General features: G+C 41.2%; 2 protein-coding genes across 7 annotated transcripts in view; one reads left to right on the top strand and one right to left on the bottom strand.

Moving 5' to 3' along the window:
* The first annotated feature begins 851 nt into the window (after positions 1-851).
* LOC306867824 (uncharacterized protein) lies at positions 852-7,565 on the top strand. The gene is made up of 6 exons (XM_079413721.1): positions 852-1,153; positions 2,199-2,242; positions 2,975-3,040; positions 3,159-3,225; positions 3,723-4,035; positions 4,990-7,565. Exons 1-6 carry the CDS (start codon positions 1,079-1,081, stop codon positions 5,589-5,591), a joined length of 1,167 nt encoding a protein of 388 aa, XP_079269847.1. The 5' UTR covers positions 852-1,078; the 3' UTR covers positions 5,592-7,565.
* LOC306867791 (histone acetyltransferase p300-like) overlaps positions 7,547-16,251 on the bottom strand; it is a 40,804-nt gene continuing 32,099 nt past the window's right edge. For 5 of the 6 annotated variants that reach the window (XM_079413669.1, XM_079413671.1, XM_079413667.1 and 2 more), the window contains exons 25-30: positions 15,798-15,944; positions 15,378-15,657; positions 15,060-15,227; positions 12,102-12,263; positions 11,732-12,013; positions 7,547-11,591 (exon numbers count right to left, since the gene is read on the bottom strand). In XM_079413669.1, the coding sequence (XP_079269795.1) occupies positions 8,688-11,591; positions 11,732-12,013; positions 12,102-12,263; positions 15,060-15,227; positions 15,378-15,657; positions 15,798-15,944 (3,943 nt within the window). In that variant the 3' untranslated portion in view covers positions 7,547-8,687. The remainder of the gene's footprint in view (positions 11,592-11,731; positions 12,014-12,101; positions 12,264-15,059; positions 15,228-15,377; positions 15,658-15,797; positions 15,945-16,251) is intronic. The other variant, XM_079413672.1, reaches the window with a different exon arrangement.

The raw sequence follows: 16,251 nt of genomic DNA, 5'->3' as shown, positions 1-16,251 counted from the left end.
GTCAAGTAGTTTGCTTCACTGAATATATAACTGTCGGTCATTTAACATTTCTTTCGTAAAACAGTTGACTAAACATTAAATGATTTGCAGCTTCATCTTACCTCGCTCTCTTTCAATGTTTTCAATCTTCGCGGCGCGCTCAGCATCTGAATGGTAAACCTCACGCTAAACCCCGCCTACTTTGATTTGATTGGCCAGTTCAATTATTTTGACATTGACGAGCGCTGTTAGCCCGCGGAGGCAGAGCAGACTGAAAATGTTACTTTTAAAGCTTTTTTTGTCATCTTAACAAGAGCCCCGAGTAATGGAGGACAGCAGATCAGTGCAAGAATTTCAAATATTGTGGGGGACATTTGGCAATTTTTAATTATTGGGGGGGGGACTTGTCCCTGCCATTTACAGAATCATTATAGTAACATCTGTATAAAATCTAGTGATCACTTGCAAGGCTATAACATCTAGTAATGTGATTCAATTTTTTTTTCTGACCGTAACAACCAGACAAAAAGTTACATGTGAGTGGTTACCGTTTTGCAACCAATTTATTTGCAATGTTCGCTAATATTAAAGGATGCAAGACATACTTAGCCTATTGCTTTTACATTGAACTGAATTAAAATAGCTTAACCTATAAAAACGACTTGTGGATAAATAAGTATTATTTTAACAAGAAAAAAAATACTGTAAACAAAAGAAAATGTACTAACTAGTGACACTAAAAATGATACCACCATTAGACTAACTAGTGATTAAAGAAGTAAAAAATATTAATAATAGATACTCGTTGAAAGAATACATGTTAACACGGCTTGCCATAGTCGGAGAAGTGGGTGGGCGCGAGTGCATAGATCGTGCACGCGCCAAACCAAACCAGTGTGTACATGTGTCGCAGATTCTAAAACTCAGAGAGAGCTGGAACAGCGGCAGACCTGAGTGTGCACCAAGAGTACCAGTGGGTTCAAATCCTAAAAAAGACAACAGTCTAATAGTCTATGCAGAATAGTTTAGTGACATTTCATCACCTGAATAGCAATAACAAGAGAGATAAGAAACTATATTTGCTGCACTGGATAATTTCATGAATATGGAGCTGTTAGCAATAGGGGAGCAAGTGTTTGCTGTGGAGTCAATCACGAAGAAGAGGGTAAGAAAGGTAAGGACGTTGTCGGTGCGTGCAAAAATGCACTTCGGTCAGTTGCTTTAATGCAATGTATTCTGCACGCACTATTTACTTTCTGTTTTGAAATGATTAATCCCACCGAAGTCTGCACAGTTTTCTTCTGTTGCCAGTTCAGGAATGACTCATGAGTGACTAACACCTAAATTCGCGTAACGTTTCGGAACTTTTTCGTTGCATGACTTTTCGTGTGCAAAACATACAACAATTGTATGCTATTCTCTAAAATATGTGCATTTTTGCAAGGTCTCTAAAAATTAAATTGCGAGCGCTAGAGATGGAGGTGGGTGTGTGAGAAGAGAACTGTCATCATCATCTTTTCCTTCAATGCGCTTTTCGCTCGGAAAATCGCCGCGTTTAGTGGCTACGCAGTTTATTTGTACGCGCGCACCGCCAGTGTTGAAGCTTGTGTAATATCTGCGTAGTTTCCAAAATAATCCGACCATTTTAGACCAACGGCAGAATAAACGAAATTTAATTTGTTTAAATAGCAATACATAAAATAGGTCATGTTTATCAATAGAGCACGCACATTGGTGTTTGTTTGTGTATTTATTATTTTGAGTGTGGTATAGAGCCAGATGTTTCATGCACAGCAATAGCTATGATTATGATAACTAGAGCTGCACATGCACGTGGGGGGACGCAAGACCAAACCTTCGCAGTGCTGCACGTTGCACAAAACGAGTTGTTTACGCGTTCCCATAGCTCCACCTACTTCCATCCAATGAATGTTCTTGAAACTCGCTGTTTTATTTTTTTAAATGGAACTCACGTGCTGGCCGCTCTATGACATCACGCGCCATAACACTCGGGAGGGCGGCGCCGTTCTCATCCTGCATAATCTTTCACGTCCAAATACTACTGAGTGTTGACGTCTTAAAGAGACAAGCATGCTTTTTCAAAATCTGTGAGATGTTTGTATCATGGATTTGTTGAGAACATAATGGTGACGTATGTCTCCCTCTCAACTTTAAAAGTGACAATGACCCCTTTTATTTCTTTCTCTTTCTCATTTCAGGGAAATGTGGAATATCTGCTTAAGTGGCAAGGATGGTCGCCCAAGTAAGTTCTCATAAAAGATTAGGAAAACATTTATAAGTCATTTTATTAAAGACAAAATATAACCCACAACTAGGACACAATATGTGGCCGAGTCCTACAAAAACATGTCAAGGTCACATTAAAAACACTAGAAAATTAGATGTTGGAAAAAAAAAACAGCATCATATTCTTCTTCTTTCTCATGTAACATATTTTATGCCTGAATCTCACAAAAATAGTCAAGAACATGTCCTGATCATATTTCACACCAAAATCAAAGAAGAAAAAAAAATGTTTTATGTAAAGATAATGAGCCCTAATGTTAGGAATGGGAAGAAGCTGTGCATTTGCAACATTAATTCCCATTGTTGTTTTTCCTTTTTATTTATTTATTTATTACAATGATATTTTTATTAATGTAAAGCAGAACATTACATACCATCATCAAGTATATATACTTTACATTATCATTATTGTTTTATACTATTACAGTAATGAGAAATGACACTCAAATGTCATGGAAATATTGCAATGTTTATTTGTTGATTTTGGGTGAAATACGAGCCAGGATTGATTTTATGAGATGAAAATTACTATAGATTATAAAGTTTAATTCTGGGCAAAAACTAAATATGATAAAAAAAAATATATGATTGCCATATTTTATACTGAATTTGTTGTATTACATATATTTGTGTGTATGCTAATAACACAAATAATCTAATAATCTGTTTGGGACTGTGTGATTGTCAGGTACAGCTCCTGGGAACCAGAGGACAACATATTGGACCCTCGTCTTGTCCTCGCCTATGAAGAAAAGTAAGTCGCACTCTGGGAACCTTCGGTTATTGATGGGGAGATGAATATGCTGGAGGCAACGGGATGTTCTTACCTTTCTATCCCCCAATTCCTTTGCATATCTCTCTCTTTCTAACAGAGAGGAGAAGGACAGAGCTCTGGCGTATAAGAGGAAAGGCCTGAGACCTCGTCGAGTTATTCTGCGGGTATGAGTTACCTCTTAACTGTTTTGATATCCAGTAGCAGTTCTTATGCAATTTATGTAATTCTGATGAGTGTTTTTTTTTTCTGTAATGCCCAAACACTGTTATTTCAAAAAAATTTGAAGCCTCATCCAACTGTTGTGTCTTTTCTATGCAGCTTCTGTAACAACAAGTACCAAATATTTTATTTCGATTCATTTATCATATATCCAACAATCTGATACATGTAATAAAAAAGATCTGATGTACTAAAGTGTCCTAGGATCTGAACTTAGATTCATTGTCCAAATTTGGCATAGCATCTACAGGGACTGTACTTGACTTTTTCTTTCGGACATGGTTCAAAACAGTTCTCTGTAAGTGCATCAATGGAGCCATCTAGATTGCAAGATAATGTACTGCAGCAGTTGTGAAGAAACTTCAGTATTTCAGAAAGAACAATCTAGCCTAACCAGTATTTGCAACATCATAAACACAGCATAATCTCACCCCTCTAACAGAGCCTCTACCCAATGGACCTACGAAGTAAAAACAAGGTTCCAGATAAACCCATCCCAAGAATCCGCCTGTCACTCACCCGCTCCGTGGGGACGGTAATAGATCAGAATGGACGGCGCTGCAAGATAAGGCAGTGCAGGTCCAAACTCATGAATGACATCAAATCATCCCAGCAACCAGGACGACATCCACTTCCTGTAAAAGACTTAGAGAAAGCATGGGGTGGAGATGATGAAGATGAGAGGAAGAAAAAGATGAAGAAGATGCAAAAGGACAAAGAAAACACAACAGAAGTGCACCAGGACATTCCAAGTGGTAGGTTGCTGTGTGGCATCAATATGACAACTGTTGCTAAGATACACTGCAATGACAATATTCAGGGGTCATGAGGGCCATTCTGAAAAATCTTGCCAGATATTTCTGAATCACAGTGACAACACGTGTTTAATGTGATTAAGAAATACTCAGCTGTCAAAATTCACCCAAAAATGACGATGTAGTTTGTCATTCTCTGTCCTCTGCAAAAAGGAGTTTTGATTTAGGTACCTTTTCTTACAATGAAAGTGAATGACCGTTAAACTTAAAAACTGGACCATGATGCACCATAAAAGAAGCCAATACAACATTTGCCATAAATGTCAACTCTTCTAAAGCCATTTCACCTTTGACTCATTTAAACATCCAAAAATCTATTTAACCCCTCATCATAGCACTCCAATCTCATTTAAAAAAAATGTAAACTGGTCATCTTAAGATATGAAGTTGTGTCAGGTTTAATGGCAGTGACGTTGAATATTGTTTTTTACGTCTTGCCATCGATCGTCATTGACGTAAAATCAAATGTGACGTCTTGAAGCAGCAACCAAATGTGAGATTTTCAGAGCTGCGTTTCCCAAAATCATCATAAGCCATAGTTGATTGTTGAGACCATTGTAGTCCATATGACTTCCAATTTTTTTTTTTAGAAGTTATACAGTAGGACCAACGTGATATTTATATTGTTAGTTGACAAAAGTCTTCCCTTCTGCTGCTGCTTTTGAATCTCTTTCGCATTAAAGTACATTCAAATTTGTTGTTAAAGGTGCGTCACGACAGGTTTTATGTCAGTAAAGATCATTGACACCAAAACATTTATGACATATCTTGAAGCCACATAACAGAAGGTGATATGTGTTTGGAATGACTTTAGTGTCACTAAATAACTTTCAGTTTTAGTTGAACAATTTTCATTCACAAAGTTCATTATGAGCTTCTGTTGTTTTCTGTCAGGTCAAGAGATGTCAGAGGGGTACAACTCTTCGGCAGAACATGAAACTGAAATCACCATCATGGAAACTGACAACTGCTCTTTCATTTTTGACCATGCTGAGAAGCAAAGTGAGGATACAGGTCCAGTTTTAGGAGCAATAGAATACAGTACAATCACCAACACACAAGAGAATGAGCCAGTCACAAACACTGCAGGGGATGAGGACTCCGAACGGGTATCACATGACACAACAAACACTGACCAATCACTACAGAACAGCACCAAGTCAGGAGCCGAGCAAGATGTGTTTGACAAAGTACAGAACAGACCTTCGGTTATCGAGGTACATTCGAGCAATACATGGAGACAGGAAGAGGTAAGAGAAAGGGGTGAGGTAGACAGTTCAGAGGTCAAAGAAAAGGAAGGAATGGATACTGATGTTACAGCAGAACGCACAACATTATTACATGTCCCAATTGACCAATCACAGACTTCCTCCATCACCACAGCACATCCTGGGAAAGTCCTTGTGACTCAGGTGACGATAAATTCCTTGACCGTCACCTTTAAAGAGGCCACGAGTGCAGAAGGCTTTTTTAGTGGCTATGGGCTTGAGGTGTAAGTTGACAAAGGATCCCAAGAACATACAAAAGATTTATGTACATTTAGTCAGGACCAAGTGAATAATACAGTTTGCAGTAGTGAAGCAGATATTGTCTAAGCAAGGTAAAGACATCAAGAAGGCATTTGTTTTCTTAAGTTTGTCCTTGTGTCATTGTGGTAAAATAAAGACTGAAGGACGACATTTCTGATTATACTCAGTGATGCTGTATTCGAAGACTTTAAGCATGTAAAGCAAATCTCTGTATCTGTACCACTACTTTTCCATCAGCAGCAGTCATCGACTTGATGAGAAGAAACTGTTTTTCAGTTCTAACTCGAAGACAAAACTACTGCTACGTCACCTCTTTTGTCCTGTAACCAACCAGGTGGGAAAAGGACTGGCCACCTGGCTGTTTCCATATCTGCGCCTGTGCTGTCTTCACTGTTCAGAGGCCTTTGTGCATTTTTTTAGAGACAGTATTGGTTCATTCACAGCTGCTACAGTGGACACTTTCGTAGGGGTAGATCCTGTTCATCTGAACACATGTGCTTTCGGTGTGCTTTTAGCATGGCAGAAATCAGAGCCGAGCCCAAGTTACATGTTTTGGTCATGGTGATAGTTGAACATGGCTTGTCAGCTCTGTTGTTGCTCTCACATGTGACAACTACACTTTTTTTGCTTGTATTTACAGCAAATAAATGGAAAAATAAAGTTGTGGGTGATTTTAATTCATTTTGGAGTAACACTTTTTTTGTGTGTAAGCCAGTTTGTGCCTCGAAGTAAAATATGTAGTAAAATAGAGTGATTCACAACCCTGTAATTGTGACTGTATAAGTTCCAATTGCAAGACAGTACATTGAAATAATCACATAGTATGTTACAGTATAAGTCACATTTGTGAGCCTGGACCAGAAAACCAGTCATAAGTCACAGGTATTGTAGCAATATCCAAAAATACACTGTATGGGTCAAAATGATAGAGTTTTCTTTTATGCCAAAAATCATTAGGATATTAAGATAATGTTCCATGAAGATATTTTGTAAATTTCCTACCGCAAATATATCAAAACTTAGTTTTGAGAACTTAATTTGGACCACTTTAAAGACAATTTTCTCAATATTTTGATTATTCTTGCACCCTCAGATTCCAGATTTTCAAATAGTTGCATCTCGGCCAAATATTGTCCGATCCTAACAAACCATACATTAATGGGAAGCTTATTTATTCAGCTTTCAGATGAGGCATAAATCTCAATTTCGAAAAATTTACCCATATGGCTGGTTTTGTGGTCCATGATCACATGTGAGACAAAGTCGCATTGTGAGTTATGAAGTTGCAATTACAAGATATAATCACAATTATTAAACATTATGCTGCTTGTTCCTTTTTTATTGTGAGGCAGCTTCCTTAAAATGTATTTAATGAAGTCTTCCAGAGAGCAGGGTAAAATAATCCGGATTACACACTCTGGAATATTTAAACTGCGAGTATTGTCGGCCAGTTATTGTCACAAAATAAACCCAGGAGGAGAATCTCAAGCTGATATCCTTGTCAACTGGACCAGGTAAATGTTCTAAACTACTAGTCAAAAGTTATGAAACATAAGCCGACAGTACTGCCATATTTGCTGATGCTAAAGCTGATTCTTAACCACTCGGGGAAAGCCACACTTTTACCAGTCAATTTCTACAGTTCCCTTTTATCACCTCTAGGATGATTGCAGGAGCAACATTTTCTTCAGTATCGGTCTGAACGTCAGCCAGCAATGACAGCTGGCTGATGAGTCAACTATGACCAGCCTAACAGCACTTATTAACACATTTACCCAAACAAACCCAATCCAAGAGCACTGCCATTCTGCCAGAAGTGTATAATTTTTTGTCAAATAAAGAGAGAAAAGATTAAAGCAGAAAGGCAAATGGTTAAAAATGACAATCTTCAAATAATCCTCAATAACAAATGACCAATAAATAAATTATCTTCATTTTATTAAAAAAAAAAAAAAAAAAAGTATTAAGTCCACAGTTTGTTTCCTTTGTACAGTACAAAATATTCAAATAAAACTCCCAAAGTTCAGAGCAAAGAAAATTCTGGAAGTGGAGGAAAAGTAGAAGTGGTACTGAAGGAGGACGAAAACGGTGAAATCAGTGACTCGCCTCTCCTTCTCCATCGTTTCACTGCTCCATACAGTTTATATGTGAAACACTGCTCAACATGATATTGGCAAGAGCAGAAGAACTCCGGCACCACATCCAATACATACACACACACACATATACACAAAACTTTCATCCAACCAGTACAGACACCTCCACTATTCAGTAAGTCTTATAAGGAGTGCACAAACATTCTGAGGGCGGGTGTATGCGTCTAAGAACTTGTCCTGTTGCAAAATAAGTGATGTCCAATGGAATTTCCAATATGGCATGAAATAAGATCCATTGGGCAGCAGATCGCACACCAAACCCGATCCCCCAACACTGTAATTTATATTATACTCAATAACCTAAATCTCCAGCTTAAGTAAAGGAATAGCTCCCCATTTTAATAGGTTTTAACAAAAATATATTCTATGTGAACTGTAGCAGTCTCTGGGAACACACATGAAAAAAAAAATCCATCATGACAACAAATGAAAAAGCTAGAATAAATAAAATGCAAAACTCAATTTACAAGGAAGATATGCATGATGTTCAGATAATTATAATAATATAGGCATGACAACGTTTGAAAAGTTCCATATGACTCTGTAAAACACACAACAGAGACTGGTACATGGTGAAACTATATATAAAAAAGTACTTAATCATTTGCACTTTAATTTTATACCACTTTTAAAATCTTAAAAATATCTCTTGAAAAAGAAAGAGCACTCCCCTGGACCGGTTGTGAAAATATTACTTGTGATTTGTTCTCTGAGGCCAAGAAACGATCCACAATTTGTACACAACTGGCAAAAAAAACAAAACAAAACACCCCCCCCTATACTTATTTGCTATCTCTCTAGGGGGGTCCATTTTCAAAGTATTTATGATGAAAAACACTAAACTCATCCTTGTAGTATAAAAAAAGCTAACACTGTCTCAGGTGAGGTTTTGTGAATTCCGTAATAACTATATGTCTAAAGGGTTATTCATGTTAATGGCGAGGTCTTGGCCACTAGGGGGCAGCATATCATTAGCTCCCGGTCCGTGGACTCCTGCCAAGCCACTGAGCTGAGATAGCATGGCGTTCTGATCTGTACCAAATCCACTTGGGTCCTTAGAGTTGTGCTGTGGCTGTTGGGAAGGTGGAGGAGGTGGAGCCATGCCTGAGTGATGCTGCTGAAGGTGGCTAGGATGTGGAGAACCCGTTTGGGACTGAGGAGAGATGTGGTGGGGCGAGGGCTGTGGTTGCAGGCGTGGGGACGGACTTGAGTGAGGAGGCTGTGACTGGGGTCGCGGGGAGGGCTGAGGGGAACAGACCTGGTTGCTGAGGGAGGATGGGAGCTGTTGGCCCTGCAAGTGGGGCGATTGAGACATCTGATGCTGCTGCGGGCTCATGGGGTTGTTCTGCTGTGCCGGCGAGGTGCCACTGAGATGTTGCTGCTGTTGAAGCAGACGCTGATGCAAGGCCTGTTGCAATAATGCCTGTGATGTCTGAAGACTGGGACCTCCTTGCGTGGGCTGCGGACCTCCTCCATGCCCCACGTCGGGACCTTGCGATGCTACATTCTGCTGCTGTTGCAACTGTAGTTTGTGTTGCTGTGCAAACCTCTGTTGCAAGGCAGCTGCAGCTTGCTGTTGCACAGGGTTGCCTGGAAAGTTCTGCTGCTGGCCAGGTTGTACACCTTGTAGCGGCTGACCTCCTGGTGGGACTTGCAGGTTACCCTGTTGACCCATGTAACCTTGCTGCTGTTGGAATGCTGCGTGATTACTCATTTGTTGTTGTTGTTGCTGCTGCTGTTGTTGTTGTTGTTGTTGTTGTTGTTGCTGCTGAAACTGTAGTTGCTGTTGCCTTCTCAAGACCAGATCTCTAAATTGTGGATTCATGTTGGCTATGTTTGGAACACCTTGACCCTGAATTCCTTGCTGCTGTTGATGCTGCTGCTGCTGTTGTTGTTGTTGCTGCTGCAAGGTAGCAACTTGCTGCTGTTGATGCTGCTGCTGCTGTTGTTGTTGTTGCTGCTGCTGCAAGGTAGCAACTTGCTGCTGCTGCAATAGCGGCCGCTGTTGCATTTGCTGCTGCTGTTGGAGCTGAGGAAGTTGAGTCTGCATGTTAACACCCTGTCCAAGGTGCATACCAGGCTGGGACATCCCAGAATTGACACCCACTGGCTGTCCTCCCATAGGTCCTGGGCTGCCCTGTGGTCCAGCAGGGCCAACTGTGCCTCCTTTATACTTGTGAACCCGCTGCTTGATAAATGCTGCCATTAGTTGAGGGTTAGACCGAAGAATGTTGAGGACTTGCTGCTGCTGTAGAGGAGAGCTTGGAGATCGCAGGGTCCGCAAAAGATCCTGCAGGGCTCCCTGAGGCAGATTGCCAGCTGCTGCCCCACTTGCTATGCCACTCTGCAGACCAGCCTGCACCATACTCATCAAGGCGTTTCGATTCAGCATTTGGGGTGCTTGCTGTTGTTGCATTTGTTGTGGTTGTTGCTGCTGCTGAGGAGGGGGCTGCATTGCAACCATTCCTGGTTGAGCCATCATGGCAGGCCTCTGCAGAGTTGGCATACCCTGCCCCGGCCACTGTTGCTGCTGAGGCTGAAGTGGTGGGTTCATTCTCGGCTGTTGTAGATGCATTTGTGGTGGTATCTGGCCTTGCACAACTGCCTGTTGGGGTTGCTGCATGGGCCCAGCTCCCACCATCATTCCCTGAGATCCTTGCTGCTGCTCCATCTGCACTCTGTTCACTGATGTTTGTGCCTGTGAGGCTATTCCTTGTGGCCCTACCATGCCAATCCCAGGGTGGGTTACTCCCATCTGTCCCTGTGGCTGCTGATGGTGCTGCGGCATCATGCCAGCTTGCGCAGCCTGCCTTTGTAGCATCTGAACCTGTGCCATCTTTCGCTGTGCATCTGCCACTTGCTGGATCTTCATGGCTATCTCCACAGCTGCAGGCGGAGGACCTGAAGGTTGCTGTTGCTGGGACATAGGTGCTGTGCCTGGATTGCTGGGGATTTGAGGAGGAGTTGCAGGACCAAGGCTTGGCTTACCCTGCGACTGTGGATTTGGGGAGGGACCTGTGGAATGGGGACCATATTGATTGTGTGGATGCGGGAGTTGTCCCACAGGTTGTTGAGGAACCATTTGTTGCTGCGGTGAGGTCATCAACCCGCCTGCACCTGGCATCTGCTGAAACTGGTGGTGGACAGGATGCTGAGGAGGCTGCGGGGGAGCTCCAGGTGGGACTCCACCCACACCAGGCTGGGGCAGAGACGCAAGGTTGGGTGTCAGCTGTGTGGGTGTCTGAGGGGTTGCAGGTTGCGTACCGACCGAAGTAGGTGTGCTAGGACCTGTGGCCCCATTGTTGCCGGGGGATGGAAGACCTCCAGGAGGCCCACCGCCACATGGTGGTGGCTGCCCTGCTCGCTGCATGGTGGCCATACGTCTACGCAGCATTTGCGCTTGTTGAAGCCTGTGTTGCAGCTGCTGTTGACGAAGCTTGTGCTTGATGTTGAGACAGAAGGGCACAGGACACTTGTTTTCCTGGCAGTGCTTGGCATGATAGCAACATAGTGCAATGAGTTGCTTGCAGATGGGACAGCCACCATTGGTCTTGCGTTTGCAGCCCTTGGTATGTTGCACTACTCTCTTCATCTTCTGGCAAGACGGCAAAGAGCAATTAGCATTGCGACACTGGCACGCATGCACCAGTGACTGGATGCAGCGTTGGATACTGAGACGACGCGAGTCGCCGGGGTTCTGAGTGGAGGCTGCAGCTTGGTTGTTGCTCTCATCATCAAGACCCAGTCCAAGTTTATCCATCTTGTGCTCATGGCCCTTAGTGTTGTAGCAAGTGATGCAGAGATCATAATCCTACAAAAGAAGAGAGAAGGGGGCATTTCAAAAGTTCTTCAGTGTTTTGATCTAAAAAAACATGCACCACAATACAGCATTTTTAGAAACCCTCCTCAAAGACATACCAAGTATCATACATCCCACATGGCATTTCTTACCTCACAAACAGTGCAGTGAAAGCGTGTCTCAACGTGGTGCTTGCATTCATTGCACGTGTAGACAAAGCGGTCCTGGCTCTGATTGTGCAGTTCTACTAGCATACACATGGAACTCCATTTGGCCCGCCTCAGCGAGCTGAATTCAAGGTGCTTGTCTCGTGCAAGCGTTAGGAAAGCATCTCGTCCGTCCATCAGATCGCAGGCCATCAGCGGGTCAGGGTCCAAAATGGGTGGAAGGGAATTGGCAGAAGGGCCAGCGATGAGACGGATAACAAAGAAAACCTTGAAATTAAGCAGAGTGTTGACATTTGTGAGTTCAGTCCAAATGTTTAAATGACAAATACTTCAAATGTTTTTGGGAGCTACATACCTCTTTGTGTTTCTCCATCGTAGCATAGAGTTTCTGGGATAGATCATTGGAGACATTTGGCATGCCCGGTTTCTTTTTATTGGCTCGGCTCAAGCTGCCCTTGTTCTTGCTAGTCTTCTTGCTGTTCTTTTTTTTGGCATTCTTGCTGTCACCATTGGTAGCCTGGACAATCAAAAAAACATTAATCTTAAGCATCAAGTTAAAATAATCAGGTTTTATGAATACATATTAAAGCAGCTGCACTAGAATTTTACCATCATGTTAGCAGAGGTGTGAAGTAACGAATTACAAATACTCACATTACAGTAATTAAGTAGTTTTATCAGTAATTGTACTTTGAGTAGTTTCAAAATTGTGTACTTTTACTTTTTCTTGAGTACATTTTAACTGATGTATCGGTACTTTTTCTCCGCTATTTTCCTCTGTTTGTGGTCGTTACATGCTTATTTTAATTTTATTTTTATCCATTAATGTGATTGGATAGAGAGATAGTAATCGGTCTCGTGACTTGTCAAATCAAATTGTACATAGAAAACTAACTGCCAACTGCTGTTTATCATGATGGAAATGCATTCTTCAAACATCAATTCAGTCGCATCTTCCTCTAATGTTAAGGTAAGTTTCGGATTTCTGCTTACTAAATTATTTGTATATATGCTTGCCTATCTACACGGCCTGAATTTGGTGTGAGGTTGCGGGTATTGCGTACAGTGTTAACTCCCGCAAGTGCCACGTTCGGTAAATTCCCACTCACTTATGAGACGCGCGATCTGCGCCGTCTCGTCTCTCTCGCGTGCGTTCTGCAGCAGTCACTTGGATAAGTCGTTGTTGCTTGTTGAACTTGTTGACTTTTGGTGAGTTTGAGCGCGTGATGCGCGCTGTGAAAAAGTGTGTTGGAAACACTGTGAAACAATTTGAAATAATGTACTCAAATTGAGGACCAATCTGCACCTTATTGATGACCCGTGGCGTTAATACACTGCATCTGTGTCAACGCGTAATGTAATAAAACTGCAGCTCATTAATAAACTTTTTTTTTAAATCCATTTTATACAATCAGCCTTCATTTAGTAAGTGCACTCGCGCATAAACAATTTCAAGTTCAACACTTTTTGTTCCATTCAGTTGTGGATGCTGCTGATTCACAGAGACCACCGCGGCTCAGCAGAGAGACGTGCATTTGTGTTTTCTTTTGAAAAAGTTTCCCCAGAAATACTTTGCTATTTAATGCATTTTTCCTTACAAATCGACATGACAATTCGAGTAAATGTATAAAAGGTATGGCATGATGCCATCCTTCTAGAACAGGGCTCCTCAAATCTTTCCCTGGAGGTCCAATCTGCTGCAGAGTTTAGCTCCAACCCTGATCAAACTCACCTACCTGTGATTTTCTGATGATCTTGAAGACTCTGATTAGCATGCTCAGGTGTGTTTGATTAGGGTTAGAGCTGAACTCTGCAGGAGTGGGCCTGATCTAGAACAATGTGCATTTATGTTAAAATTGTAACAAATTATCAAGTTTAGTTATTCTTATTTCTTTATTGCAAAATGCTAAAACTGGCACCGTTTTGGAGAGAAATATGGGCTCTCATTTGAACCCATATCATGGTGTGTGATGCTGAACTATAGAATAACTCATCTTTTCTTCAACTAAATACTGTTTCTGTGCTATTTTGATGTGTTTTAAAGAGTTGGCATTCAAAACTAAAACTGCTGGATGATAGATATTCTTCGTTCTTTATGACAAACAAGATAATGTGAATTACAGAATGTACAACGTTTTTTCAATGTATAAATTGCAGTGTACAGCGTTTATTATGACGGGGTAGAATCCACAGCTCAGTACTTACTACTCAATACTCATGAGTACTTTTAAATAGGCTACTCTTTTACTCTTAAGCCCGGCTCACACTGTGCGATTTTGGCCACGATTTGCTCGTCTGAGACAAATTTTGAAAATCCTAACATCCTAAAAGATTCCTATAATCCTAGGCTAAAATCGGTTGTCTAGATCGCTGGTTTGACATGTTCACCGACAGCCGATTAATGGCCGTTGCGATCAATTTTTTCCTCCGATTAAATTCTGGCAGTGTCAGAAGATTTCAGACACTTTCCTCAAGTTTCCTGCAGTGTGACATCTCCTACGACGACCGTCAAACCAAGAACCAATAGGAGCACTGAACTTGATGACGCAATTAGCGCGACAACTTCAAACCATTCATTATTTGTAAAAAACAATATGTACAACTTAAAGTTTATTTATTAAGGGGCAGGATGTTTAAACTCGAATAACAAAATTACCTCAAGTTCGCTCTGTAGAACTGGAAGTCCATAAAGTCCTCTTTTGCCCAGCCATGACTTGCTCCACACACGTCGTCTTTTTAATTTATTTATTTTTTTTAACATAAGGCATGTAATTAATAAAACTAACGCTACACGTTGCTGTTGTTTGCTAGCTACCATTATAGCGAGAGAACGCGGGTCACGTATTGATGACGTAAAACTCCGGACAAGTCTTCTTGAGTACGTCCGTTTTTATCGCATCTTGACTGTCGTACAGTCTGACATTAAGACAACTGAGATCCTACAGTCTGACATGGGGATCATGTTCGTTCAGTGTGACAAGCAGCAATCGCAAAAGATTATTAAAAATCGCACAGTGTGAGCCCGGCTTTACACGAGTAGTTTTTTGGACAAGTACTTTTACTCTACTCGCACTACATTTTTTGGAAGGTAATGGTACTTTTACTTGAGTAATTTTTTTCAGTACTCTTTTCACCACTGCATGTCAGAAACAAGAAAGGACAGTAGCGGTCTAAAAACCCAAAGTATGTGTTCAGTTTTTCTAGAAGTACTTTTTAAAAGTTACCTAGTTCACAAAACATTTTTTTTCCCTTAATACTCGAGTATGTTTTTACCCCAGTACAAAACAGTTACAAATCTGAGTCGATCACTCACGTCAATACTTTCACTAGAGGTATTGTTTTCCTCTCTCTTCCGTTCTTCCTCCTCCTGTTCCAGCTCTTTAATACTCTCCTCCAACACATTAGGCCAGAAATCACCCTCAAAATATGGGAGCTCCTTCGCACTGGTTATACGATCCTCTGTTGCCTGCTTAAAAATGTCCTGGGTGAAGAGAAACATGCAATAGTTAGTGAAGGACTTCAGACAGATGACACATTGCTGTCAACAACAAGGGAAAAGACTATAGTGCAGTATGCTGACTCAAGTCTAAACTTTTATTACTGTCACCAAATAGTACAGCTATCACAGTACCTTGTAGTCGTGTATAATTCTCTCAGCTACTGCTTTGTCAAGCATCTTCTTGTACCATTCTTGTAAGCGTTTAGGTTTGGGAATCTTCTGATCCGATGGGTGGCAATGGAAGATGTAGTCGTCACCTTCACTTGGTGGACAAGCCCAGATGTGGCCAGTGACAAACCCCAATTTTTTAACATACTCCAAGTATCCAATTAGGATCTCATGATAGACTCCGGTTCTCAGATGACGGGGTTGGAAAAAGTGCACACTGTCAAGGTAGGAGATGTATACACGTCTGCATGGAGGGAGAGAGAGAGACACAGAGGATATTGCAAAGTTACTTGTGTTTCTCAGACCCTCTTGTAATGTTATCCACATGAGGGAAGATTCTGTGTGTGCCTGAAGATGTGTGACTGTGTCTTTGTTATTTTTAACCTTTGATTGGGTTGAGGGCAGTCAGAGCCATATTCTTGCACATGCATTCCAAAGAAGCAGACATCTGTCCCATCAATATCCTCAAATGCAAACAGAGCTTTCGTCCTGTACGGGAATGACTCTGACATCTCGCCGCTATCAACAAACCTGTAAAAGACAGACAGTAAATTCTTTAGATCTTTTCATGGTGTACATTCACAAGTGTGAATATTTATCATTTTTCAGTTTCAGAATCAAATATCCATTCATTAATCCACATTGCAATATCTGAATGTGTAAAATATTGATCCAATGTTGTTTTCTCATCCTCCTGAAGGCCTTTCAAACACAAAACACCTTGAAGTAATTGATTTTCAATGACTATTTACTAGGGATGTCAACGATTAAATCGGCAATCGATTAATTGTCGATAAGAGATGGAATCGATTAAAGCGATCATCAATAGTCAATTCAG

This window comes from Barbus barbus (genome assembly GCF_936440315.1).
Source record: "Barbus barbus genome assembly, chromosome: 4".
In the NCBI taxonomy this organism is placed as follows: Eukaryota; Metazoa; Chordata; class Actinopteri; order Cypriniformes; family Cyprinidae; genus Barbus; species Barbus barbus.
Note: the sequence above shows the minus strand (reverse complement) of the source record. Positions and strands in the feature narration are given on the sequence as shown.

Excerpts from the sequence above, each read along its gene's own strand:
- LOC306867824 (XM_079413721.1), top strand. The coding sequence starts at position 1,079 with ATGAATATGGAGCTGTTAGCAATAGGGGAGCAAGTGTTTGCTGTGGAG. Across the intron at positions 2,243-2,974 it reads TGGCAAGGATGGTCGCCCAA|GTACAGCTCCTGGGAACCAG; the intron begins GTAAGTTCTCAT and ends TGTGATTGTCAG. Across the intron at positions 3,226-3,722 it reads CTCGTCGAGTTATTCTGCGG|AGCCTCTACCCAATGGACCT; the intron begins GTATGAGTTACC and ends CCCCTCTAACAG.